We start from the raw sequence: 27,408 nt of genomic DNA, 5'->3' as shown, positions 1-27,408 counted from the left end.
AAGAGGATTTGCACATTTCAATAAAGTTTCAAGGATTAAACTTACAAAACGTCAAATTATAATGAAGTTATGGTTATTTCAAACTATGTAGGGACAAACTTTCCTCTAAAACCACTCTCCTGTCACCTCCATCCTGGAACAAATACTCTTTGCTAATTGTTTCTCTTCTAGATGGGTTTGAACATTTGGATCCTGGCTAATGAAACAGCTAATCTTAGAAACAAAGCTACACAGATCATCTCACTCCATCCTACACCTCTCATATTTGGGTTAAAATACACACCTATTTGGCGCCCCATCTCAATTGATAATGATAGATATTCAATGAATTAACTTAAAAATATCAAATCTATTACCTACTTTCTTTACCATCCTCCTGTGACCTCCATTCTGGATTTTTTCCTCCCAAAACATTTTGATAATACTAATAAATTTTCAAAACTATTATACTTCCAAAACGGCATGTCCATTGATTTTTGGCTTACCCTTTAGCCAGCGAAAAGTTCTACAGAATCATCCCTTCTTCGATGTCTCTCCCATCCAGGTAAATAGCATTTAAATTCCAAAGTGTTTCATCTCCAAAAATATCGTAATATTTCGATTAGTTTGCATTGATTAAACTTTCAAAATGACAATTTCCTTCACATTAATCATCCGTTGCAATTTCTGAAAGTTCTTATAATTACCCACCCTACCTCCCTATTTAGGAGATGCATCTTCCCTCTGGAGTCTCCTATCCTACAAAAACATTTTGACAAATTTGCTGTGATCCATCTGCAATGTCAAATCTATTCATATTCCGTTTTTCCCTTCAACCAGTGACAGTTTCTCCTCATTCACCACCCTCCTGACGCCTACCTCATCCTGGGAACAGGACCTCCATTCTGAAGTGTTTCCTCCCAAATATTGTGAGCCTGGAAGGGTTGAGCTGGTGACATTGTGTTGACAAACAAGCTCGCCAGCTGCCCGTGTGTGAGGTCCTGTACTTGCTGTCGTACTCACCAAAATGGCCGGTCTTTGTATACTGTATTGTCAGCCTCCCCCACTGTCAATAAGGCATTGTGAGAATGGGTCGGGATAAATGCTACTTTGGCCTTATTGAATGAACCCAACTTTTAGACACTATACAAGATTTTGGGTCTCGAACGCATTTCATTGCCACATGAGTAGGTTGAAGATTGGCAGGTGACCTAGTGGATTACAAATTTAAAAAAGTTTACTTACCTTGTTAATTATGCTGTAGATTTTCTAAATTTTTACATAAATAGTTGAGTAGTTGTGTGGTTGTTTGGTACTTTATAGCTTAAAATGAGAGCATTTTGCTGGTTCGAAATTGGATCCAAACTGTATCCCAGGATGTCTTTGATGAAAGACAAACTGCAACTGCATGTCTTTGAGTTTGTAAACTGAGTCAGGATGTCTTTGATGATAGAGGCCTCAAAAATACATACCCCAGTAAACATGCAGACTAAGCGAATATTTATATACTTGATTGACTTGCTACTATTTCCTTAAACTTGTCGGGTTGCAAGATACTAGTACAACATTGAAAACATGAAGAATGTAATTTCGTCTCAGAATAACTCTTACTAAGGCATCACTTATTCCATTTAGAACATCTTTGTCAAGTAGAGGTGTTAAGATCTTCTTTCATCTCAATTTTGCTCATTGGGTGTTCGTTCACCCGTTTGTGATAGTATTAGTGCAAGGGTCTTAAACGTCGCAACACTAAACTCAATTTTGACTAACCATTAGCTTTCAACTCGGGTTTTCTTGTGGAAACCCTGAAAAAGGAAAGTTTGCCCCTTTGTACTCACCGTTTATCCACACAAAACTCTAGGTACGCAACACGGCTTCTCCTCCACTGTTTAGTCTTTCTCAGACCAACAGTAATTTCATCACCACGACATGAACCGGAGAAACTTGCGTCACGGTGGTCCGCGTAACTCGGCAGCCTTTTCATTGAGGTGATAAATGAACGCGGTTCAGTCACCTCAACAAAGCGAACCATCAGTGGCTCTCGACTCGTCTATTAGTGAAGGAATGCTGGGACAGACCGCCTCGGTGAATAGTCTAAACAAACACCAGCAGACGGCTTCCTACCGCAAAGGGTGATGAAGAATGAGAGAGTACGCAGCGAGTGCTGAGTATGCAAGAAGCTCATTTCATCTGAAATTTCGAGGGAGGCAATCCAGTTGTTGAGTACAGTTTTCTATATGAAATCCTAGTGCTTTGGTTCAAGTGCTGAGTGTCATCATTTAATTTTTGTATACCGGAATTGACGTCTCGTATAAATAAACCAGCTGCAAAATTAAAATATTAACTTTTGAATTTCGAAATAGATAAGTATACCTAAAGAAGTAGAAATTCCAAACCTATGATAAAGTTTCAGCCAGTTTGCAATGTAAAAAATAACTCAGTTTAAATTACTTTCCGACGGTATATTGTCACTGTACAGAAATCCGTTTTCTTTTCACAGAATTTTGAACTTGTAGAACTGAAAGGGCAATTCATTGGAAACTAACTATGCATGGTTTTTATCTCCAGCAACTGTCATCGTATGGAAAAATTCTAAGATAAACTCACTCTATGATAGGCTCATTCGAATAAACCTACCTGATATTCTCTCTCAGTAAGAAATCAACTAAATCTGTTTCACATAGACATCATGACGACTTCAGTGCCCATCAGCAAAATCTGGTCCATATAGACGGATCAGTGTCTTCTTTGGTACCAGAGTTAATACTTTATTATCTCTTTTTTTAGAAAACTAAACCATGTCGTGTCCAAATAGATCTCCACTCTAACACCCAACAGTTGTCCTTATTCACATAATTCGAAACTCTATGCCATTGTTTAAAAATCATACTTTTCATATTTGGAACCTACGTCAATTCGGAAACCCTTTAAAGGATTTCCCCTATCTCAACTCTAACCACTTTCACCCAGTATGAAGTCGCTAAACAAATCGTTCGCTCGCGTGGCTGAGAATATTCAGGTCGACAAATCCTGCAATCGAGAGGGGATGAGACTAATAACAATCGATCAATCAGTCTAATAGGGTATAAACGACGTGGGGGTGGGGGAGGGGGCAAGATGCGTGAACGCAGCTGACTAGAACAAACAGCTGAGGTGAATCACTGGACACCTGGGGAGGTAATTGCCACAAGCCCTCTTCTTTGTCTCACACTCAAACAAGGCCTAGATACCTGTGGAAACAAATTGGACAAATTTTGCTTACAGTCCCTAGTTTCAAGCACGTAATTGACATATATTTAGAAACAAGTCATAAGGCTTAGTCACTGGATACTTCCTTCTCGGATACTGTACTATCGATACTACAACAAGGCTATTTGGGCTACTACTAGATATCGGATCATCTAGATTTTGACGCTTATTGGATAAAGATTTCAATAAGGTAAATATAACCAAGTGCGTATTGTAAATCTTGTTAGCTCCTTTAAACCCCTCAAAAGCTAATTTATAGTGTAAATGTAGAAGACTACACCCAGAACAGTAATAATAAAAGCAAATCTAAGAACTTTACCCCATGTTATGGATTAAAACACGCATGAACAATAAATTATTTTAGGGTCAAGGGTAACTTTTGTTGGTATTGCTTAAACATGAAATTTGTATACATACACATTTTATTACAAGCCACCAAATCCACTTAACAAGCTATTTAAAATTTTTGTTTCATCTGTATACTAGTAGTTGGCATGATGTTAATGTGGTATAATGATCTTTGGAATGATATTAGATTAAAATAATCCAGAGTGCCTATTCCGTCACTTCCTTCCAGGGCTGTAGGAATGTTGCTATCTGTGTATTTCAGCCAATATGATTTCATAAGCTCTCTACCCCATCTCCAACATTCGATCTTGGTGGCTTTTGGTAGGGGCTAAAGAAGGCTTGGACATATAGGGACTGAAAATTAAATACAACAGTACCAGAAAATAGGAAAGCGATATTTGGGGAAATAACCCTTGAAAAGTAAACAAAACCATTAATCTGCGGAATCAACAGACATATGATAAGGGAAATGAACCAGCCGCACTAGAATTAATTTTCAAAAGGTTTTCTTCCATCTAGATGATTACGAAGACAAGCAATCAAAACAAAGCCTTGGCAGTTAGTTCTAAAATCACAAGCCTTGACAACCCACCAAATAATGGCAAGCACTGGATGATTATAAACGTGTTAAGTGAAAATTTGAGTGAAAAACCTGTGATTACGGTGAACAACGTTTTATTTTAAATTTGTTCAATGAACTGGACGCCCTGCAGACCCAAATTGAAGAATTTGGGTAAAACGTCTCTATTTTATATTGCATCTTGATCAAGTAATGGATTTCATTGCTACACTAAGGTATGAGGTTGATTCATTCTTTTTATTGACTGCAAATTTAAGTAGGGGTTTAAAAGTAAGTATACATTTGATAACATTTGGATTACACAGTAAGGGTATTTTTTCACCTAGATTGCATGTATCTTTTTTTTCTTTACTTGTTATACATGTTATTGACATGATCTATTGCATGATTGTATGGCATCTGTCCATTTATCTTTTCATATTAAATCAAATACACAAGGATATAGTTTTTTAAATCAGCATCATCGTCATCACACCGTACTAGGTAGCTTCAAACGAGCCCTTATCTAAATTTTGAAAATCAAACTAAGCCGTTAAATTAAGTTTTGATTCTAAAATCATCTTCCACGTCCTCTTCCTGTTGCAAATATTAGGTATATCAGGTTGGTGCCTATTAGTTATACATTTAAATAATGTGAATGACCACTGATACATGTCATTTCATCTAAAGCAGGGGTCTGCATTGAACCCTGTGGTCAGTCTGTTCCCATGGGCGCGGAGTCGAAGGTGCTGTGGGTAATCTGGCGAGTATCCTGGCTAAACGGATTGTATCTGGGTATACAGAGGTGTCGGACCGTGTCACTTCCGTTGCTTTGACCAGGTAGAGTCGACCACACACCTGGCCAGCCGGGCCGAGCCCCAGACTGCGCGACGCCGAGACACAGAACACAGGTGGCAGCGGAAGTCGTCAATGGGCGACTGTGAAGAGCTTGGGCCCTTGGTGCATTCCGGGGAAAAAACTTGTAGTATCCTTCAGGTTGTTGATTTATTAGCTACGGAGAATGGGAATTCCGTTCGAGTGGGCGAGGGTGTTATGGTGAAACGGCGAGAGGTGGAGAAAATCAAAAATACTGTGGAATTATATTTTTTATACGTGAATTGAAAGAATAGCTGATATTAAGGCTGAGGTAGGCCTAAGAAGTGGAATACCACTATTAAAACGATTGATCACATTGACAACAAGATCTTCCTTGCCATTGTCCGTAATATTTGAATGCAGACATTGACTACCTATATGGTGTACAGCCAATACTACACAGACGCTTTGAACTGTTCTTTCATTCCTGTATTAAAATTGAAGTTACAATTTAAATTCTAAACAGTTTAATTGAGGACTGACAGAGTGCACTCCTGTAAAATGCAGATTTTTTTATTCAACATAACATGCTAAGCCAAGCCTGAGGTACAGGCTGTCAATAGTAGCATCATTTATGTCACAATATCACAATAATCAAAAATAATAGGTATCGTAGTATCAAAAGCTAAATAAGAAAATTGAATTTTGCACGGTTATGTGTGAGTGGCTTATTGAACCAGGTCTTATTTGAAATAAAAAATGGTTACAATATAATAGTATATAAATTTATTCAGCATTTTGTATTTTACTCAGGCAATGCAACAGTTTGAAATACAAACCTTATGTTCAAAATAATTGTGTATGCATCAAATTTTTAAAATAGTTCAGTGACGTCACTACTTAATTATTCTTAGACAAGGAAACTATACAAAGTAAAAAAGAAGTGGTAAAGACTACAACACAATCGCTGCACTCGTACGTACACTATACAATAACTTCTAATCCCCTTTCAACATGTATAACATAAGGGTTGAGTCTAGTGACGTCAGCACGTACTCCTGGTATATTAAAACGTCTCCGGACGAAGGGCGAATGTAAGGAGAGAGAGTTTGTAGAGGACGGGGCGGTATGATCACGCAGTGGTAATCCACTTTGGCCAAGGCAATATTACCTCCCCCCTCCCATCAAACACCCACTACCCCCCCCCCCTCTCATCCCCCGGCAGAGATTACAGCGAGCAGATGGACGTCGACATTCATAGGTTATTAAAACCGCCAATTTGCACCCATATGGGCTTTAAATTGGTGTTGAAAGGATAAAGCTTAGCTCCCAAAGAAAGATTGATGATCTGGTTGATTGAAGTCGGATTTTAAGGGAGATTTTGTTTACAAGAGATATAAAATAGATTTGTTTCCAATGAAGAGTTATCGTTCTTTGTTGGTGTATCAGGAGTAATTGTATACGTTAATACAACTTATGCTTTTGAGGTTGATTATGTATTTGAGAAAAATGTTCATAGACGTTTAATAGAATTTTTCTGTGGCTAACATACCTAAAGGTTTGAGGAAATAGAGCTCAATGGAAACCTATCCGCCTTTATGTGTAGCTTAAACATATTCTCTTGTATATTTCATCCATGCAGATCAGCTCATACAGTATTTGGGTATATTTCTGTCCATTAAGCATTAGTGTCTATTTTTTATTTGTTGCCAAATAAACTGTTACTGTATTTTTCTTTTAAAGCACACTAACCTATTTTACCCAACAACGCAAATATTTTTTAAACACTAATGATTGCATAGTAAAATAAAGAACATCTTTGTACCTAAAACTGACTTTTCCATTTTGTTACATATACAAGTAAACAGTACATTTAATATTTAGTTATTTTTAGACGATATCGTGTTTTGGGGTCATTTCGTACTTTGGGCTTATGAAAAAATATTTTTAATGCATAGGTACAATCCTTGGAAAGGCTTATTCCCACGAGGGGGAAAATGGGTCATTGGATAAAAAATAACTAACTCGAATAATAATCAATCACTAAATTAATTATATTACTTTAAACTCATTAACAAAGGCAAATCAAAGGCAATCGTTATCATCTGTGCGTTATCATCTGTGATTGGATTTCAATTCAAACTTTATTTTGAAAATCCCACAAAACATCGCAAGCCACATTGAATTCGATAAAGCAATATATTATTCTAATATATTTTAGATTCTAATACGGTATATCTTTTGGTGGAGCGAGCTGGTCTAGTGGATAGGACGTGGAACTTCGGTCCCGGGTTCAAATCCCACCAAATCACAAATGGATTTCATCTAAGTGATAATGCCATAACCCCTAGGTCTGGCCTGAACCAATGTGAAAAACAATCCCAGTCTCGTGCCTGGCGTTCTAGGAAAACAAATATTTTAGATTCAATAACCACAGGAATTTATTAATTGGATCAATCTGAATGTTAAAATAAAAAAGTTGTAAAATTTAATATATTGAAACGTTTGAAACTTGTTATTCTGATAAAGATTAGAAACGTCAACCATGAATGAAAATTAACAAGCTTAACATTTCCAGTTTAATATTCTAGTTACACAATATTCGCTGAAATAGTTCACTCAAATACAAAAGGATTCCTAAGTTCAGCAGACCACTTTAGAACTCGATTTTTCTTTCCAAATTGAAAAAGTAAAGAGGGGAAGGGAATAAGGAGCTCTGGGTACCTCGTAAAGACATGTTACTAGGAGTTGCTGCTCTCTGCAAGAGAGGGAGATATCTCACAACGTATGTTGGTATGTGTGTGTGTGTGTGTGTGTGTGCGTGTGTGTGTGTTACATTACCGTGTTCAGTCGTCTCATAACATCGCACCATTTATAACAATCTGCGGGTCTTGGCAAACTAATGAAAATGAATGATGGGGTTGCCTTGATTGAATTGCTGCCCGTTAGCAGGCAAATACACGTAGATCCCTCCCTCGCCTAATTTGACGACACAAACTACCCCTGATAAGCCAGGGTATTGTTAGGGGTTATTGTAGACTTCCCGCTCTCTGATGTGTTATTCAACCGGCGCTTTTACGAAGTAGCTTTTCATGTAACGTTTCATTAACGCTCCCTTTTGTATAAAATCTACACTGTTGTTTTAAGTTATGGCGGCATATATTGTTTGAGGCCAGATACATTTCGGTTTTAACGAAAAGTGAAACTATCTAACAACTTGTAGTTTCATGCGATGTGAACTATCACTGCATGTTAAAAATCAATTGAATGGCATTTTATTAACTTTACCCACAACCGTTTTTTTAAGTAGCCGTTTCAGTTCAGTTCTTAGATTTGAAAAGGTTCTCATAACAGCATTGTTTACTTACATTACAGGGTAGTTTTACTTGACAACACAGTTACAAAATAGGTTCAAGGATTGAGAGAGAAGTACAATTGTAATTCTTCGAACTTCAACTAATCAGCTATTAACTAATTTAATTGTTAATGATTGGTGCATTAGTTGTTGCAATACTGTAAGTGTCAATGAGAGATTATAAACGAAAACATAAAATCTCTTAGTAGTGTTGAGTAGATTATTATATAGTAATTTAACACCAGTCGTAGGCAAACCATCGATATATGTGTTTGTTATATATCGATGAGGCAAACTAGTGTACGTAACTCGCGTAACGTAAAGGATTTCTACTCGTAGGCCTATCGTCGTATTTACGCGATCGTTGCGTAAAGTACTACCAGGCGATTGTACTGATATTTAATTTGATTATGGTGTTGAAAGAAATATTTTCAAATTGATGTATTATTATAGGTCCAATAAATTTCGTGATTTACGTTTAACATTTTAAACCAAGGTAGATACAAATCTGCCTAAGCGTTTTAAAGCCTTTAAAAGTATTACATTGAGAGCAAAACGTGGAATTAAGTAATATCTTTGTAATATACAGTCGTTGAATCAATTTACAAAATGAGTAGATATAAATAGGCATTACTGGTGTGTATATTCTACATGTAAACTTATCGTACTGTTATCAGCTAGATTGGAAAATGCCAGTAATAATTTTCCAATCTAGCTGATAAATTTAATATTTCTTATGGCCCGCTCTGTATCTTGTGGTTGTTTTAAAATTTAAATGGGGTTTAGAAATGTTTTTTATACATCTTCTATCAAATTACTCGTTTATGAGTTACATTGCATTAAACCTCAGAAAAAATACTTGCTGTGTATATTCTGCAACACGTAGCTCCTAAGAATATGCATAGAGTAAATAAGTCTTAAAATTGCATATACATCCTTAAAAGATCATAAAATAAACAGTATTCCAATTTTAAAGGGGCATTTTGTTGATACTCAGACATACTAATTCTTCAGAAGAGGGCGGTTACGATTGGTCCGATTCAGGCTGTTTGGACATGTAGGCCTTAAGCTAGACAATTAGAGATCCTTACAGTCAGAATATTTATAGATTTTTAACCATGCTGTAAACAATGCTAGAAGATTGTAGCACAAGAAGGAATCAATGTCACCATATTACCCATAGAGTTGTTGATTTAGGCATACTACGATGTCATCTTAGTGTGTCACAACGTGCCTATCCTCAAACGCAATGCACCTAGAAGTCATTAAGAGAGAAATGCAAGGAGTAAATAAGTCTTAAAACTTTATACTTGAGATACCTAAAATACACAGTATCCCAATCTTCAAGAGGCATTTTGTTGATACTCAGACCTACTAAATCTTCAGAAGAGGGCAGTTAGGATTGTGTCCAATTCAGGCTGATAGGACCTGTAGGCCTTTAGCCAGAGACTTGAAGATCCTTACAGTTTTCTTCAGAATGTTGTTAGCTTTTAACAATGCTGTGCTAAAAGGTTTCAGGACAAAAAGGAATCAACATGACCACACTACCCGTAGATTTGGACATACTCGGATATCACCTTAATAGAGATATACAGGATGGGACACACCACTATTCGGGCAATAAATAGCTCCTCCCATTTGACGCAGTCTATCCTATATGCATTAGTCACCGAGGAAGACGATAAGTATTACAAGTATTTAGGTACAAATACCGTTAAACAAGCTGGAGCTGAAAACAACCAAAAATATCTTTGGTAAACAATACAAGCTTTACACATATTAGTTAACACACGACCACAACGCATACACACACCAGCACGTGACAGGTGACGTCGCGGCGCTGTGATTGCTGCATATCCGGTCACTAATGTGCGGCGGCGGCAAACGCAAACAATACCCACGACATTGTGACCTGTTTATTAACATCGTATGTCAATCTGTGGGGGGAGAGCAATAGCGATCGGGATATCACCACGCGGGGAACGGTGCGGTAACGCGTGGGAAACGAACTATCAAAACGTAATTAACTCGTGGTAACAGTGCGAAGTAGTAAATAAAATCAGAGTTTACAGATACAGATACAATTGTCTTAGTTGTTCCAATAATTTTCCAATAATTGGTTATCTACCTAATTATAACAAAATCGAGTTAAAACTCTATACATTTTCTGACTGTAAGGATCTTTAATTGTCTAGTTGTCTTAGTTGTTGTGTTCTAGCAGATATGACTTACTACGTTTCAACTCAAACTTGAGTAATATGTGGCAAAATTATAACAAAAAGTTAAATTCAAAGAACCTATTAGAATGTCAACAGTTTGTTTTCCGATTAAGATCTTTGGCACTGTAGCTTCCCTTCTTTCTTTGTGTTGGTTCGTTGTAAGTGTAATTTCTTGAGCTAGTATTTTTACTAAGGGATAAGAACATATAGTTCTAGTTTTGAGGATTAAAAAACTACAGATTTTTCTCAGGATCGAACCGGTGGCCGGTGGCTTGATTGCTAAGACTATTAAGTTGACCAGCGGCTGCTCCAAAACAATGGAAAGTACTTTAGGAAAATTATTGACCTGTATTTGAAATATTGTTAAACTCTGCAGGACTTGGAGCGATAGGGAGACGAGATGAAAAAATCTAAAGTACACTGATTTTATAAAACTACGTCGACCTCTACCCGATTTCAACCCTTGGCACGAAAATACCTTTTTCCTACAGTCACCCGACAAAGTTGGATTCCTTGTACTGTTTATAGTACAGAAAGCTGCTAATTGCTGCATATTTATACTTTGCCGTACGGTTTATACTTTGCCGCACATCAGGATTCCAACGAAACAACACAAAACAGCGTGGTTCTATTATGCACGTAATCCGTGTACGCTTGGAAATAGGTTGGCAACACTTAAAGATAATAATACTATGAGCAGCTGATTGTCTATTATAACTACGATTTAACCTGTCATTTCGTGTTTATAGTTTCGGTATTTCTGAACTTCCTGGACTTTTCTTTTAAACGTTTTTAAAACATTCCTACGATCTTAATAAACAAAAAAATACATTTAAAGCATTTTTTTAGGCGCGGAAACCACTTTAAATTACAAAAACATACGGAACTATATTCTCAAAACGCGGAGCACATTTCTTGCCGAGGAAAAATAGCGGAGTGATACGGACCGCGGGTACTACTTTCTCTGGGCTTGCCTTTACTGGGCACATGCGGCAACTGAAACACCTTGGCTGGGCACATCCTTTATCTTTGGCAGGGAGGGTCTGCCCCCCTCGGTTCCAGGAATAACTCACGTAGCCAGTAAACTAAAGACGTAACTAATGAACGTAAGACTAATAAATAAATGCATTTCTCCTATGTGCAGGTTTTATATCGCATATCAAAAAGATAGGTTTTACAAAATGTACAATGCTTAGATCAGATGAACACAAATGTTAACGTGATACTCTGTACGAGATACACTCTACAAAGTGCAGTCTGTCAATATCCCGATTGTTTAGTAGTTCAATTTGTTGATTTATGAAACGCACCTTTTCTTTCGTTTTCCTGTCTGTTGTTAGTGGGGCCCAACATGTACAGTATTACCTTCTCCGTAGTAGCAAACGTAAGCACTCGTTAAATCTAATGTTATTGAAATTGGGAATAAATAATGTCTTATTTATAAAAAAAATGTAACCAGACAAGTTGAAATTCGCTTCGTCTGCATGTTTGCTGCGGCGGGTGTATTTTATTATTCTTGATGTTTTGTAGAAAGTTTTTCAAACATTGTACTTTTGGATATTTGATGTTTAGTTTGATAGATTGAAATTAAGAATGTGTCTTTGATAAATTTCTTCAGGTTTCTAGGTCTGATAATCACAAAAATGAAAGTTCTCACCAGGTTTGGTTATTCACAGTGGCTTATCGTGAAATGTTGATGTGGCAGTACAAATTTTAACAAAAACAAAAGAATATATAGCCCACTGCTCTTCTAATTGCTAATAGATATATTTTTATAACCTTTTACTTTAGAAAATATATTTATGGATGAGACCCTCACTGAAATAGTATAACAAGAGTAAACTATCGTAGGTCACTCGTCCAAAATGTGTTTACCGGACTCGTATGGTAATCCCGCACTCGACTTCGTCTCGCACGGGAACGACCGCTAGTCCAGTAAATACTCATTTTCAGGACTAGTAACGTTGTGCTTGAGCTGCCATGTCTGATAGACAAGCGAAATTTTTTTTACTAGCTGTTTGCCCGTTCTACGTACGGGAATCTTATAGTAAGTTGAAACCTTATATTCAGAACAGGAGTTGGTTTGCATATTTAGTGTGCATTTTTTACAGATATGCTGGAAAAACTATTATTGTATAGGAATACATATAAACCTTCGCAAATATCTGACAGTTTCAAAGCCAAAACGAATGCTTCGCAATTAAATGTCACCCGATCGTGTTAGTCCATATTTTATATCTAATGATGAAAGGAATTGCTTTATGGATCTATGAGGCATAGCCCTAAGGTAGGCCTGTAATTGAAAGTTACTTTTCACACTGGTTAAAAGTACTTAAAATACTACCTCAACCTCACTACTGCACACTCTATTCGGGTTGAAATTTTCATTAACAATGGTGCTCTTGTCTTTTCCACAAAACACTGAGAAATAAGGTGATTAATGCGTTACCAACAGACATACACACACAAATGCATAATTGAATTAGGGGATTTGCTACGCTTTAACCAAGGCAAATTACAAACAAAATAATTATTTGGAAAGTTTTGATAGTGTCATCAAATTTTATGATAATAGTTTTTAGGTCTAATCAAATTGTAATTTTTTCTGTAAATCCGTTGGCAAATATATAAATAAGTAAATAAATACAAACTAACATTTTGGAGTCCAGACAGAAAACGCAAAAAATTTAAAGTAAGACATCAATTAAATTTAATAAGAAATAAGGTGCAGCACTAACCATAACTATAGTTGTAAATAGTAATGTGTTTGTACCTAAAAATGTTTCTTACTGCTACCACCGGTTCTAAGGAAAAGTAGCAGTACCAAAAACCAACGTTTACATTTAAGAAAATAACTATATAAATATAAAATACTATATAAAATACTCTTATCACACTGTATTATAGGTGTTAATCCGTTGGCAAATATATAAATAAATAAATACACAGGCCACAAAACATGTAAAATGTAACGTTAACAACGTAAAGCTTTAAAGACTCACTATGGTTTGCTCAAAAAAATTTGATTTGATGTGGTGCAGTACCGAAGCTATTAATATGCCTTGGTTTTACATTTTTTTTAAGTTTTTGAAAATCAAAGTTATTTCCCATTAATAGCATTATTTGTAAGCAACTTTTAATGTTAACATATTAATGGCAGTTTGAAGAAACCACCTTCATACAAACAAAGGTTTCTTATTTAAAAGATTACGTAATCTCTAAACGATAATCGGTACATATATCTAGCAAACATTCGGAGGAAATGTGACAATAAACGCACAAATCTGGGGTTTTGGATGTTTGTAGTTTTACTCACAGAGCATAGAATAAATAGATGGCCAAAATCGGCTTCACTACTGGTATAGCTGTAGGTATAGGATTGGCGACTCTATATTTATTCTATGCTCTGTGGTTTTACTTCCTAAGCAGGAAAAGAACCGATATCGTTGTCGAAATGTAAGTAAGTAAAAACCAAAAGTGACACATTGGAAAAACGAGCTTGTTAGCTACTTCTGTAAGTTAAACCTCTGTTACGATCACAGCGAAATCAGAAAGATCTTCCAAGATCGCAGCAACATCCACGATCACCCACTGCAGTTGTGATTTTTAACTTTGCACTTTACACAACTGTCCTTGAAGCGCCGCCAATGAGTGGAGTCCTTTTTTGTAAGCTATTGGTGACGATGGTTAAAAAAATATAAGTTTCCCAGCACTAATACAACACTGATTCACGGTATTTCCCCCGGTTATCAAAACTCAAGAACAATCGTTGCACTTGCGATTAATTAAACCGGTTAAGTAAGGCACAACGTTTTTAATCTCACTTGGTTTGGATGTGCTAACAAAACTTAATCGGAAATGGTTGCGGTATTTGTATACAGCTTTTAATGTAAACATATCAGTGACAGCTAGAAGTGAGAACTAATCCAAACAGCTGATCGTTATTTCATAAAATGTAATAGTAAACATTGGGAGAAAATTTGACAAAAATCTAACAAAATTGGGTTTTTGATCGTTCGTTATTTTGTTTTCAAAGAAGCGAGGCCATGTTTTTATAGCCAAAGACACTCTCACCAATCCAGTAAATACAGAAAAATGATTTGGACCTTGATCGGTACTCTAGTTTTCTAGGAGTAGACCGCGTAAAATGACATTTTGGCGTCACAGACGGAATCATAGAATGGACAAACAGACAGACAGACAGAAATTGAGATAATACTCGTTTCGGCTTTCTTAGGCTATGAAACATAAAAATAACCAAAAACTGCATGATTCTAAGCAATGTACAGACAAAACTGTAATTTTATTTATATAGATTTCACACAAGAGGTTCATTGTTGTTGCCAGCTGTCTTTCAAATGTGTGCTGTGTATCAAATCACTTCACTTATATTTTGGATTTTGAAAAATTATCTAATGTTGGGATTTTAGGATTAACTTAACCCTTGTTTTCATTAACATGTGACATGTAACATTGCACTTTCACTAGTCACTCGGGATTTTCTAGGAATTCATTGCCGCGCGCCGTCTGCCTGGCGTGGACCTTGTGCCCAGCCAAGGCGAGGATTAGTGAACCCTTTTTGGTTTGTGCCCAGTCAAGGTTCGTCCCTTTCTCTAAGGGCACCATTTGTGTTGCCAGCTGAATCTAAAAACGTGTTGTATAGTGTTTGAAAGACTAATTGTTTATATGATTTATAGTGACTGTAGGAAAAATATAATGTGTAACACGAGTGAAAAAGGCCTTTGCTGCACTCGAGATCATTCCGCACTCGCCTGCGGCTCGTGCGTAAACATTGCTCTCGTGTGCAGCAAAGTGCCACTTTCACCACTAGTTACACAAATAACTATTGTATACCACCTAACCTACAATTGCTTGAGTGGGAGAGCGGCCTCGCCCACAGAGGCCAGAATGACCGAAGGCCGAGTTTAATAAACGCTTAAGGCCGAGCGGAGCGAGCGGGATGTGCGGCCACTAGCCAGACAGAAAGACACATCCGGTGTGTTTGACATTTCCACATTGATTTGCCGCATTGTGCGAGAATAATGCTGGGAACTAGTCTCTAGTCTCCCCTCGCCGTGGCTACAAAGTGACAGTCCGGCTTTACAGCCGAGGTGTTTTATACCGGCGTAAAACCACCGTAAAGTGTTTTGTAGCGGATTCTCTCTTTTATTCAATCTTTTCTTAACTTTGAGATTTTGTGTCACACGAGTATTTGTGAAAGGTGGTTCAATTTACACGATTTTATTTGATTTAGATGTATAATCACATTACAAAATAATTTTCTTGTACAAAGTTTTTTATGATTATTCGTTGAGTCGCATCGTTTCTATGATTTAGGTATAGGTGGATGATTTTTACGAAAAGTCTCTCTACTTCGATTAAGATAAATATTCTAACTACATTGCAGAATATTCCCTCGTTTTACACAACTTATTTTTATTTATATTTTTAAAATAGCTTGATTTTGCAAAGTATTGTGAAACTACAGTATATAAATAGACGATTAACTATATATTTTGAAGTCTTTATTTCATTTTAAGATCTTCAGCATGACGAAAGCATTTTACTTTCAATCTGATCCTGTATAATGATTTAAGGTATACAGGGTGTCCGGTCATAAGTGTTAAATAAAATTTTGCATCAAACTACATGGTAATGGCGACATAATGACGCACATTTGAGGTTCCCAACCTAAACCGTTAGGGAATAACAAATAAATTAAGATTTTTCAAAAAAATTTGTAGTTGTTATGAAAAAGGTTATATTACTCTGTTAAAAATGCAATAATTGTTAGTATCATTTTCAGAATCCTCACAAAATTTTAAATAGATATAACACATAATCACTGGGGTACGGAAAAATATTCTACTTAAATTTCTTCGTTAAACAATTATTTTTAATACTGACGAAAATTTAAATAACATTCAGCGATTTATTTCTCGGTTACCGAGATCCGCTGAGTTTAACAAATATCACTAAAAACTTCCTTATTTAAAGGGCTTTCCAATGGTGTATAATAGTTTTTACCAAGCTTAAAATTTCCTAATGTAATTAAATCATTGTTGTGAAAAAACATGGTAGGGCAAAGAAAAGCTATTGTGAAGAATAATACATTTAACTGCAGGCAACGAATAATTTGTATTTTTTCTCTCATGCAACGCTTTTTTTATAACTATTAAGCTAAGAAAATTTCGCTGGGTTACGGAAAAATATTCTACTTAAATTTCTTCGTTAAACAATTATTTTTAATATCGACGAAAATTTAAATAACATTCAGCAATTTATATCTCGGGTACCGAGTTCCGCTGGGTTAAAGAAATATTACTAAAAACTTCCTCATTTAAAGGGCTTTACAATTATGTATAACTACAATTATCTACTGTCAAATCTATGGTGAATTTTACGTAGGCCTACTATTGTGAAAAATCACTGTTAAACCAAAACAGATATTGTAAAAAATAATGAGTTTTTCTTACTATTTTATGAGCTTACCACTGATGATATGGGTTTGTGTAATTTATGATTGACCAGACTACACTTTTATCAAACTAAAGACTTTTTGTTTAGACTTTGGAAAATTTGTTATTAAAAAAAACACAATACATTAGTAAAAAAATACAATACAAATCAAATCTATGACATACTTCGTCCGAAGCTCAACATTAAGGTGAAATCAAAGTTTGGGAGTAAAGTGCCCTCCGTTTTCCCGCAAGCGGGCTTTCCCAGCACCCTCAAAGATTCTCTACCGTAACTCAACTTCAGAGTTTACAACAGTCGAGTAAACTAGACTTTACATGTAACCCCAAACAAAAAATCTAACGGGCTCAAGTCTGGAGATCGAGGAGGCCATGTCACACTTCCTCCACGTCCAATCCATGTCGGGTAGTTTTGGTACAGCCACAAGCGAACTTCCGCGAGTTAATTGAAATCTTATCTGAAATATGAAAAATATACGATTATCGTAACTTTACCACAAACCCATTTTGCTACTATATGTTTCTTTTCTTAGCTTAATAGTTATTAAAAAAGCGTTGCATGCGAGAAAAAATACAAATTATTCGTTGCCTGCAGTTAAATGTATTATTCTTCATGATAGCTTTTCTTTGCCCTACCATGTTTTTTCACAACAATGATTTAATTACATTAGGAAATTTTAAACTTGGTAAAAACTATTATACACCATTGGAAAGCCCTTTAAATAAGGAAGTTTTTAGTGATATTTGTTAAACTCAGCGGATCTCGGTAACCGAGAAATAAATCGCTGAATGTTATTTAAATTTTCGTCGGTATTAAAAATAATTGTTTAACTTAGAAATTTAAGTAGAATATTTTTCCGTACCCTAGCGATTATGTGTTATATCTATTTAAAATTTTGTGAGGATTCTGAAAATGACATTTAAACTAACAATTATTGCATTTTTAACAGAGTAATACAACCTTTTTCATAACAACTACAATAATTTTTGAAAAATCTTATTTTATTTGTTATTCCCTAACGGTTGAGGTTGGGAACCTCAAATGTGCGTCATTATGTCGCCATTACCATGTAGTTTGATACAAAATTTTATTTAACACTTATGACCGGACACCCTGTATGTAGAACTAGCGGAGAATCCTTCGTACGAGGTGACGTATAAGTATAAAATATTTATTGCAGTTATGGGAGAGGACACGGTTTAAAGAAAATGTGGTTCATTTAATCCATACGGTATGCTATAGTATAGCACATCTACCATAGTCATATGTTCTACCACTACACCTAAACCATAAAAAAGTAATGTTCTCATTGCGTACCACAGCTTTTTGTTGCTGCTTGGTTCAAATTAGCTGTTGTCATAAATGCAAAACATAATAGTGCTGCACCCTGGTAGTAAACATTATAACGTTTTAATGTTATTTAATATCATAGAACCAACTTTTGCAGTTGAAACAGCTGACAAAACTCTTTAATTCCTTTTAAATATGAACAAGCTGCTATACCCGTGCTTTGCAACGGGAAGAGAATGTGACCTAGAGAGCTGTTAAAGTGGTGCTGATGCGTGTTTTAAAATACAGAAACTCTATGATTTAGTTTGAAAATATAAACTTATTAAAAAAGCGTAAACCTACTTACTTTTAAACCCCTACTTTTGATGTTAATAGATCCATAAGAATATGAAAACATACCTTAGTGTAGCAATAGCATCAATTGCTTCATATTGATGCTTCATGAATAAAATGTTTTACCATAATTCTTCAATTTTAGTCAAGCCTCCTTACATGTAGCTTACTATACAGGGTGTTTTTTTTAAAACTTGCATCTTTATTTATGTAAAAACCGCAATAGATAGAAATATGCAGTTTGCAGGAATCATCTATTGACGTAGGGGGACCAATTGTTTTGAATTCAACGTTACATTCACATTCCCCCCCTTTCCCCCCCTGCCCCCAACTTAATTTTTTTAAATAGCAAGGTACCTCTTGTGACATATCAAATAAAAGAGCATGAAAAAAGAAAATGTTTGATGAAAAAAAATTGAAAATCGGTTCATTAATTTGTGAGATATTCCCCCCCTTACCCCCCCGGAACTTAATTTTTTTTTAATAGCAAAGTACCCCTTGTGACATATCAAATGAAAGAGCATAAAAAAAGAAAAATTTTGGTGAAATTTATTTTTCATTTTATATGTCACAAGGGCGGGTACCTTGCTATTAAAAAAACAAGTTATGGGTAGGGGAAAAGGGGGGTGATTATCTCACAAATTCATGAGCCGATTTTAAATTTTTTTTCACCAAAAATTTTATTTTTTCATGCTCTTTCATTTGATATGTCACAAGGGGTACTTTGCTATTAAAAAAAAAATAAGTTCCGGGGGGGTGAGGGGGGAATATCTCACAAATTTATGAACCGATTTTCAATTTTTTTTCATCAAACATTTTCTTTTTTTATGCTCTTTTATTTGATATGTCACAAGGGGTATCTTGCTATTTAAAAAAAATAAGTTGGGGGCAGGGGGGGAAAGGGGGGGAATGTGAATGTAACGTTGAATTCAAAACAATTGGTCCCCCTACGTCAATAGATGATTCCCGCAAACTGCATATTTCTATCTATTGCGGTTTTTACATAAATGAAGATGCAAGTTTTTAAAAAAACACCCTGTATAAATTAAAAAGTAAAACTTTGAGCAATACTTTACAAAACGTATACAACCTCACTTTAAAACCAAACATAACCCTCCTCAATCTACATAAAGCGTCACAAACATCTTTTTTGAGTAAATAAACAAACACCAGTTCATTGCACTGCCCAACTGTTTCATTAACTATATTAAATAAAATCATTTAAACATTGAAATCAGCCTGGAAATCAGCCTGTGGGGCAGAGCCCTTAGGACATTCATCATATCAATACTTTTCGGCAAACCTACATACTCTAAAGTTCATTTTGATGTGCCATATGCCTATATTTTTATTTGATAAATGACCTTAACCGTTTACATAAAAATTGATTGTATCACTTTAATAATATAATAGATACTCATAAGGTTAACATGGGAAACTCCAGAGCCAATGGGGCGGAGCCCGAAAGGAGTTTTGAAATAAGAATATGTCTATACTTATGTTAATCGGGAATGTGAGATATCATCATACCAACTTTCACCCATGTCGGTTTAGTATTTTTTGCGTTTACTTGTCACATACATCCATGCATCCATCCAAACTTTCTCACTTATAATATTAGTAGGATACCAATTATATATTTAAGTTTTTCTTTTACATCGATCGTTAGCATTCTAAAACCTCTTCTAGGAGTTGTTTATCCTCAAAAAAATCTCCTGTAAGTTGTTATGAATCGGTTTACTTTTTCCACGTTGTTGTAATTCCTTCAAAAATTAACCGTTCCATTTTATCCAAACAAAATTAAAATAGAGCAATTTAAAAACCATGTTCGACTTGTAATATAATTAATGGAATTTATGAAGGGAAATTGCTAATATAAATATGTTTTGTGATTTTCTGACAAATATGCTACACATTTTAAACCACATTCATTGAAACAAGTTCGCGATTCAGCATTAATGAACAATATAAAACTGGGTTTTATAGGGTAAAAAAGGAATTTTGTGAAACTTAAAACAAACAATTTAGTATATTAAAGCGTTGTAGTATAGGAGGATTAAAAATAGTGTGTTATCCTCCTAGGTTGTAGTACGCTTATTGGTTGTGGATAATTAATAGAAATTGTAAGTTTAAAATTCCCATGTTCTCTAATGAGAATCAGTAAACTATTGTAGTTTGCTTGTTTATAGGCTATTTTGAATTAATTTGACAAGTTTATTTGTTCCATATTAAGCTTTACATATTTTATAAGAAAACACACTTTATTATCTTCTCTGTAGCAGCAAGCCTAAGTATTCATAAAACTTAATATTATTTAAATGAGGAATCATAGGGATAATCAAAATATTTTAGTAATAATTGAACATGGAATAATAGAAAATGGTGAATTGAAATTAGCTTAGTGCTTAGTGAAATTAGGTGTGCAGCGGTAGAGGTATTTTACATAATCGATGGACTTACAGCCTAAGGAATAAACTTACCCAAAACTATTGGGTCGTGGTATCATCACTTAGCCATTGACTATTTGAGCTCCAAAAAACGATGTGCTCCCACTTCACCAACCACGCCCCGGTAGTTTTCTACTGCAGAAATATCAAGTTTTCCAACATATTTCAAAACACAATAGGTAAAGCGACGAAGGGTAGTTAAGGGTAAAACATTAGCCTGCAGAGAGAGGGATGAACAATATGCCTCCCCCAGCTGATATCCGGATCCGGCGTGACGTCACGGCTTTGTCTCCGACGGTAATAGAGTTGTAAACTGGGGAGTCGCCCTTGTAGAGAACACTACAATAAGATCACTCAACGATCAAGACTGAAAAAATTAATGATTTCAGCAATTAACCATACAGTTACTTTACGTATTCTCAAACAGACAATAGTTTCCTTATGGATTCCCTTGTTGAAAATATTGGATTTCTAATAGATACTTAAACTAAGATACCCTCTTATATCGGCAATAACCTTGTTCTAGAACTGTCCCGTCAACGAATCGTGTATTCAACAATTAATTTGAATGAAAAAGGCTGCTATCCTTGTGGGATAGGCCTGGGCAAGTTAGCGTTAGGCATAGGTTTGTGCTGAAGTTAGAAATCGGACTTAGCTGCCTTTGTCACTGGGCTGATGATAAATAATCCTGGTTTAAGAAATAACTGATCATAGTCAGTAACAAAAATACACAAGGTGTATGTAGTTAACTATACTCTAACTACCTAACTACACTCCATTTTGCGCTCATCCATTGTCCTTAAATGGGTTTAATTGGGCGCTGGACGAAAGCCACGAATGTTTATGGCCCTAAGCTATGGGGCCACAAAGCTAGGGGGCCATAAAGCTAGGGGGCCATAAAGCTAGGGGGGCGTCTTCATCAGAGATTTTGATAGTAAAATCATGAGCCAACGTTAAGGATAAATCAAGGATTTATGCATTAAAATCTAAGTTAACATTCGTTTTCATCCAACACATCCCACCAATCCAATTGCTTACATCCCTATAATAATGAACACTGATACAACTTTTCAATTGCACAAAATCCCCTCAATCTGTCACCACCTCGAGAAAGAAGCCCCATTTACGTGCGTTTCCGGCGCATACAAAGCCTGGGGCTGAAGGTGTGGGGGTGAATTGACGCCTGTTTTACGCTAATTTCAAGGTTAGTTTGCGCCGTTTGCCCCACAACAAAGCGGGGGTGTCGCAAGTCGCGGGGGAGGGGACAAAAAGTGTTTGCCGTGTTTCAAATTGAGTGGAACAGGGCCTTACACGCTGCTTTATTTACTATTAAAATACGGGGTCGGCTTAGCCAGGTAGAGGCTTGATCCGACAGACGGGGATTGGCCGATAATACATCTGGACCTGTGATTTCTTTTGGGGCGAAATGAAACGGGAAATTCCCGTGTTTGCCACCTCCGCTTTTATTTCGTAATCTGACATTGACGGATCTGGGTGTGAAAAGAAGCAGTTTCAGCAGTTAGTGGAGGATTTCACCTTGTCAGTTTATAAACCTGTGCAAAGTAACCTTGTTTATTGTCACGCTGCTGAACATTTCAATTTCAAAGTCTGCATTACCTTTTGTCGGTGTTCTTTTATGCAGTGACTATTTTTTCTCCATTACGAAATTTCTGGAAATTTGACAAAACTGAGCAAGGAATTTAAACTATGGAACTAGAGAATGTTTTATAATACTGGCGTTTAGACGTTCGCTTTTTTAACAACCAGACTTACAGATTTAACAATTTAGGCCTTTCGCAATCATTGTGACCGATTTATAGACGTTTGTATTTTGGAATTCATTGAATTTTGAAACTCAGTCATGTTTTTGTATCCAAGTTCAAATATACCTCCAACGTGTAAATACTCGTATATAGCGTACGGTATGTAGGCTAAGGTTATTATACGGTATAAATGTCGTTAATTTGTTTCCATTTGAATTTTAGTGCAACATATTGTAAAGCCTATTATATTTGTTTACCCATATTTTTTCAAACTATTTATGATAGTGTAGACATTTTTTAGATACATTGAATACCGTAAGCCATGTTTAATATTTCTACAGTATTCACTTTGGATACTGAATTGGGCATTCCATCTGCATGTACTAGCAACCAGTTAAGGCATCTTAAATGGTAAAATGTTCAACTTGTTTAAAGAGTCAAAAACAGAGTGTACCATTGACTTTGGAAATTGCAGTAGAAAGCCTACTGTATGGACCAGCTTAACTCAAAGAGAACACAGTTTGAGAGCCTTTTAAATGTTGTGCTACTATTGAGTTTTTATTTTATCTTTCAGTTGTTTGCAGAGGTTGCCCTTACAGTTTGTCATGACCATCGATTTTTAACTACCATGACAAAAACACAAAACAGTCGGTGTACAAGGGAAACAAAATTTTTGCTTACAATCTGACACCGATTTTCTATACAAGTTTGCTGGAGCCAAAGTTATAGAAAATTAATTGTTTCAATTTTATTTCAGGCAAAAATGAACACAAATCTTATGAGTAACAAAAAAAAATCCGTTTGCTCTCGTATAAATGTTATGCCTAAGTCTTTCGTTAGTGTTTACCCTAAAGCGTGGCTTTTCTACTTGAACATATTAAAGGTGTTTAAGATATACAGGGTGATTGATATAAGTGTGCCAGCCGTTTTATTCGAAAACTATAAGAGGTATCAAAATACGTTAAAAGGTAAGTGCCTTGGATTTTTTATTTTAAAAATTGTAGTCAAGTCGAAAAAAATATTTTAGCCGCCATTTTTCCAATATGGCCGCCAACATTGATTTTTCTTATGGAACGCCCTGTATTTTATGATGTATTCCAGTAGAAAATGTAATTTTAAAACGATTTTATTCTCGTGATTTTTTCCATAAACCTAATCGTTTCAAAGATAATAATGGTTAAAGTTTTGAAATTTTGGCATGAGAAAGAGTTTTGATAAAGACCTAAGCAATATGCCGGCTGATATATTCGAAAACTATTCAAAATTTCACAGCTTAAACCATTATTATCTTTGAAACGGTTAGGATTATGAAAAAAATTACAAGAATAAAATCGTCTTAAAATTACATTTTCTACCGGAATACATCATAAAATACAGGGTGTTCCATAAGAGAAATCAATGTTGGTGGCCATATTGGAAAAAAATAATTTTTTCGACTTGACTACAATTTTTAAAATAAAAAATCCAAGGCACTTACCATTTAACTTTTTTTGATACCTCTTATAGTTTTCGAATAAAACGGCTGGCACACTTATACCAATCACCCTGTATTTTAACATTAACAAGTGAGGTATAGAACCAGATTTATTTTTGGACTTGGTTGGACATTGAAACGTGATTTTGTGTAAGTTGGACTTAGAGAGAAATACAAATTGTCCAGCGTACCCTGTTAACTTAATTTCTTATTTCATCGACAGCGCTGGAGTCTAGTTTTAAGCTCGTAGTGAGACAAGATTATTTTATTACTCTGTCATTAGTATTGCTTTTGAACATGCAAAAGTAACCTGCTACTGAATAGAAACAAACGTCGGTCAGAATAGATTTAGACATTTTACTGTTCCATGGTGTGTTCTACTTTACTATCTAATTGACACAGTATTGAAGTTCCTAGTGTGTAGGTGGCGTAAGAATCTAATTTTCGAGGTTACAAGGGCACATTACTCCCCGGAAACCTAAAAGCCACATCAATTTCAGAACGATTTCAAAACCATTTGAAAAGACCAATGTAATACATTATAACCTCCACAATACCTTTCAATAAACCCCGCGATCATTCCCGCCCTTCGCACCTCCTCATTCAGAAGCCAGGACGTTGTAAACGCGTGTAAGATCAGATGATTCTCGACCACAGATCATTGTTGCCCTCCGGCCTTTGTAGCGGTCCAGGTGTCCGAAGAGCTCCGCCTCTTCCTGGCTTGCGTAATCGATCAAAATTTGTCAATGGTCCGCCCCGCCTAACCTAACGCACTTATGATAGCTGCTTTCCCTCGCGTTCTTTTCAAAGCCTTTGGAAAAGTCGCACGACTTTGTCATAGGATAAAGCCCGATTCGGTTTCTACAGTCATTTCTGGATGTTTCCTATAGAAGTTTCGAAATTCGCAGCTGATGGTCCATCGTGTGGATTGAATGTTAAAGATTTATCAAGCATTGTATTTGTCAAAAGAGATTTGAACTTAATTTTGATAGGTCAATGGTTTTAAACAAGGAATCAGATTTTAACATAACAGCTTTCGAAGATAAAAATATTGGGTTAAATAGTTACGAATCACCTTACAACTCAAACAGGTTACAGTTCCGGCACCTAATCTTTCTACAAATCGAGCACTGGGTACTATAGCATAGATTAAAGGGAAAAGGAGTAAACAAGGAGAAGAGTATCTACTCCTTTTATCTATGGTACAGTGTATGCGTTAGTTGATGTAATGGCCAGAAAGAAAGGCTAACTTCACTGCCCGTATAAGGGTTAAAGGCAGATAAATTAATTAAAGTACTCTAATCAGTTCAAAATCGGTTGTCTGCATGTGTTCTCGATTTGTGCAGAGTTTTTGGGATGCATTTTCATGACTGCCTTATCCTACACTTACACTACAACCCAAGAATGAGTTATTATTCTGTATTTTGTTTTAAATAAGTCGTAGAAAAATGAGTCGTATGTCACTGAAATGTTGGTTGACCACAGTGGCTACGTAACAGATCCGTCTTGCAACATTCTCACTTAAAATTTACAACATGTTTCTATAGTTTATCCAGTAGGGTATATTTGATAAATTAAATATATCATTATAAATGATATAATATTATTATAAATATATCACTTGTCCTATTATTACTACTACTTATTGTTTCTGCCTAGAATGGAAAAACTCACTATTTACTGTTTGCTTAGATCTTGCTAGTGTTTGTTATCACATTGTAAATTAATTTATTGTATTTATTGTTCTGTTTTTGTTCTTGTTTAAACTTTTTGCATTGTTATTGTTATTGTTGTTATTGATATTTCTCGTTGACTGATCTGTTATTGTTTCCTTTGTTGATTTTTAAATTATTGTTCTTTGCCTTTGCTTGTTAAACTTGTTGCACAGTATCATGAAATTTGAATTGTTTATGTATAAATTGGCAATTTTGCCGTTGAAATAAATGAAATGAAATCATTAATTAATCATTCTGAAGAATCATCTTATGACAATTTATATGTTTCCACCCAGTATATATTGGGTCCAGAATTATTCCCGATCGTAATCGAACCAACAAACTTAGATTTGAAGGCGACCTTTAGAACTCCTCGACAATTAAACTAAATTAAGCATCCAGACGTAATTCAGAGGGATGTAGTTGAAAATCAAATCAACATATGGACGCAATACACTTAACACAATTCACCCATCTGATCCAGCAACATCTTAAACAAATCGCGACCCTATTCTGGATAGTAAAAATCACAATAAGGGAACAAACATCGTCAAGCGAAACGAATACGACTCAATATCCTTTGCGAATCGGCGGAAGAATCTCAGAAGAACAATAAAATAAAGTTCCCGATCAATCCAGGGCAGTAGCAGCGTTCACTTAAGTTTCCAAGATCCTCTCAGGAATACAGGAATTGATCTGGCGTCGGCAGTTGCCATGGCGACTGCTCGCTGATTGGCCGGTTGAGAGAAGCCCCGCCCACTACTTAGTGTATGGCGACACCGCTCACATATTACAGTCTATTAGAGCCTGTTTTGATACTTAGCCCTGATTGCGTATCATGTGCCACGGTAACTCGGCAGTTACGCTCCTCAATCTGCTATATTATGGCGGGTAAAGTTGTATGGCGCGGAAAGTATACGGTCGTTTCAGACATGTTAAAAGAGTTGCGGAAATCAGTCGTGGAAAAACTGGCCAATACAGGTTTTATATCAGCCTCGTAGTGATAATGTTGAGATGTGTCCTTGCTTCTTTTTATCAACTAGCACCATGTTGTATTGGTACTATACAATAAACCCCGAACATAGCAAGATAGGTGTAGTTGGTTGTCATTTTTAAAGGAAGTACTAAATTAGTAAGCTGGTTAATTTCTAATGTAGCTCTCTGTACGTTTGTTTTATTAAGGGGATAGACATATCGCTTGCTAGTCGAGTGTCAGTAATCGTCTTTCAATCGATCCTAAAACAAAATCAGTGGATTTCGATTGTTTAAACTGTCTTGAATAATTATCCTTTTTATTGATTCTGGTTAATGAAATAGCTTATTTAAGTAATAAATAAAGATGTGATCATCTCACACTATTCCTATTCTACATTCAATTTAGATT

The 27,408-nt window shown here is 35.7% G+C and overlaps 1 protein-coding gene across 1 annotated transcript in view; it reads left to right on the top strand.

The window, feature by feature from the left end:
- The first annotated feature begins 1,974 nt into the window (after nt 1-1,974).
- Nucleotides 1,975-27,408, top strand: part of LOC128984919 (proprotein convertase subtilisin/kexin type 5-like) — a 57,977-nt gene continuing 32,543 nt past the window's right edge. Inside the window, exons 1-2 of the mRNA XM_054404289.1 lie at nt 1,975-2,111; nt 4,939-5,095. Of these exons, the coding sequence (XP_054260264.1) occupies nt 1,975-2,111; nt 4,939-5,095 (294 nt within the window). The remainder of the gene's footprint in view (nt 2,112-4,938; nt 5,096-27,408) is intronic.

Source organism: Macrosteles quadrilineatus, unplaced genomic scaffold (genome assembly GCF_028750875.1).
Source record: "Macrosteles quadrilineatus isolate MER2022 unplaced genomic scaffold, UCM_ALF_1.0 Scaffold_2__2_contigs__length_208266976, whole genome shotgun sequence".
Lineage (NCBI taxonomy): Eukaryota > Metazoa > Arthropoda > Insecta > Hemiptera > Cicadellidae > Macrosteles > Macrosteles quadrilineatus.
Note: the sequence above shows the minus strand (reverse complement) of the source record. Positions and strands in the feature narration are given on the sequence as shown.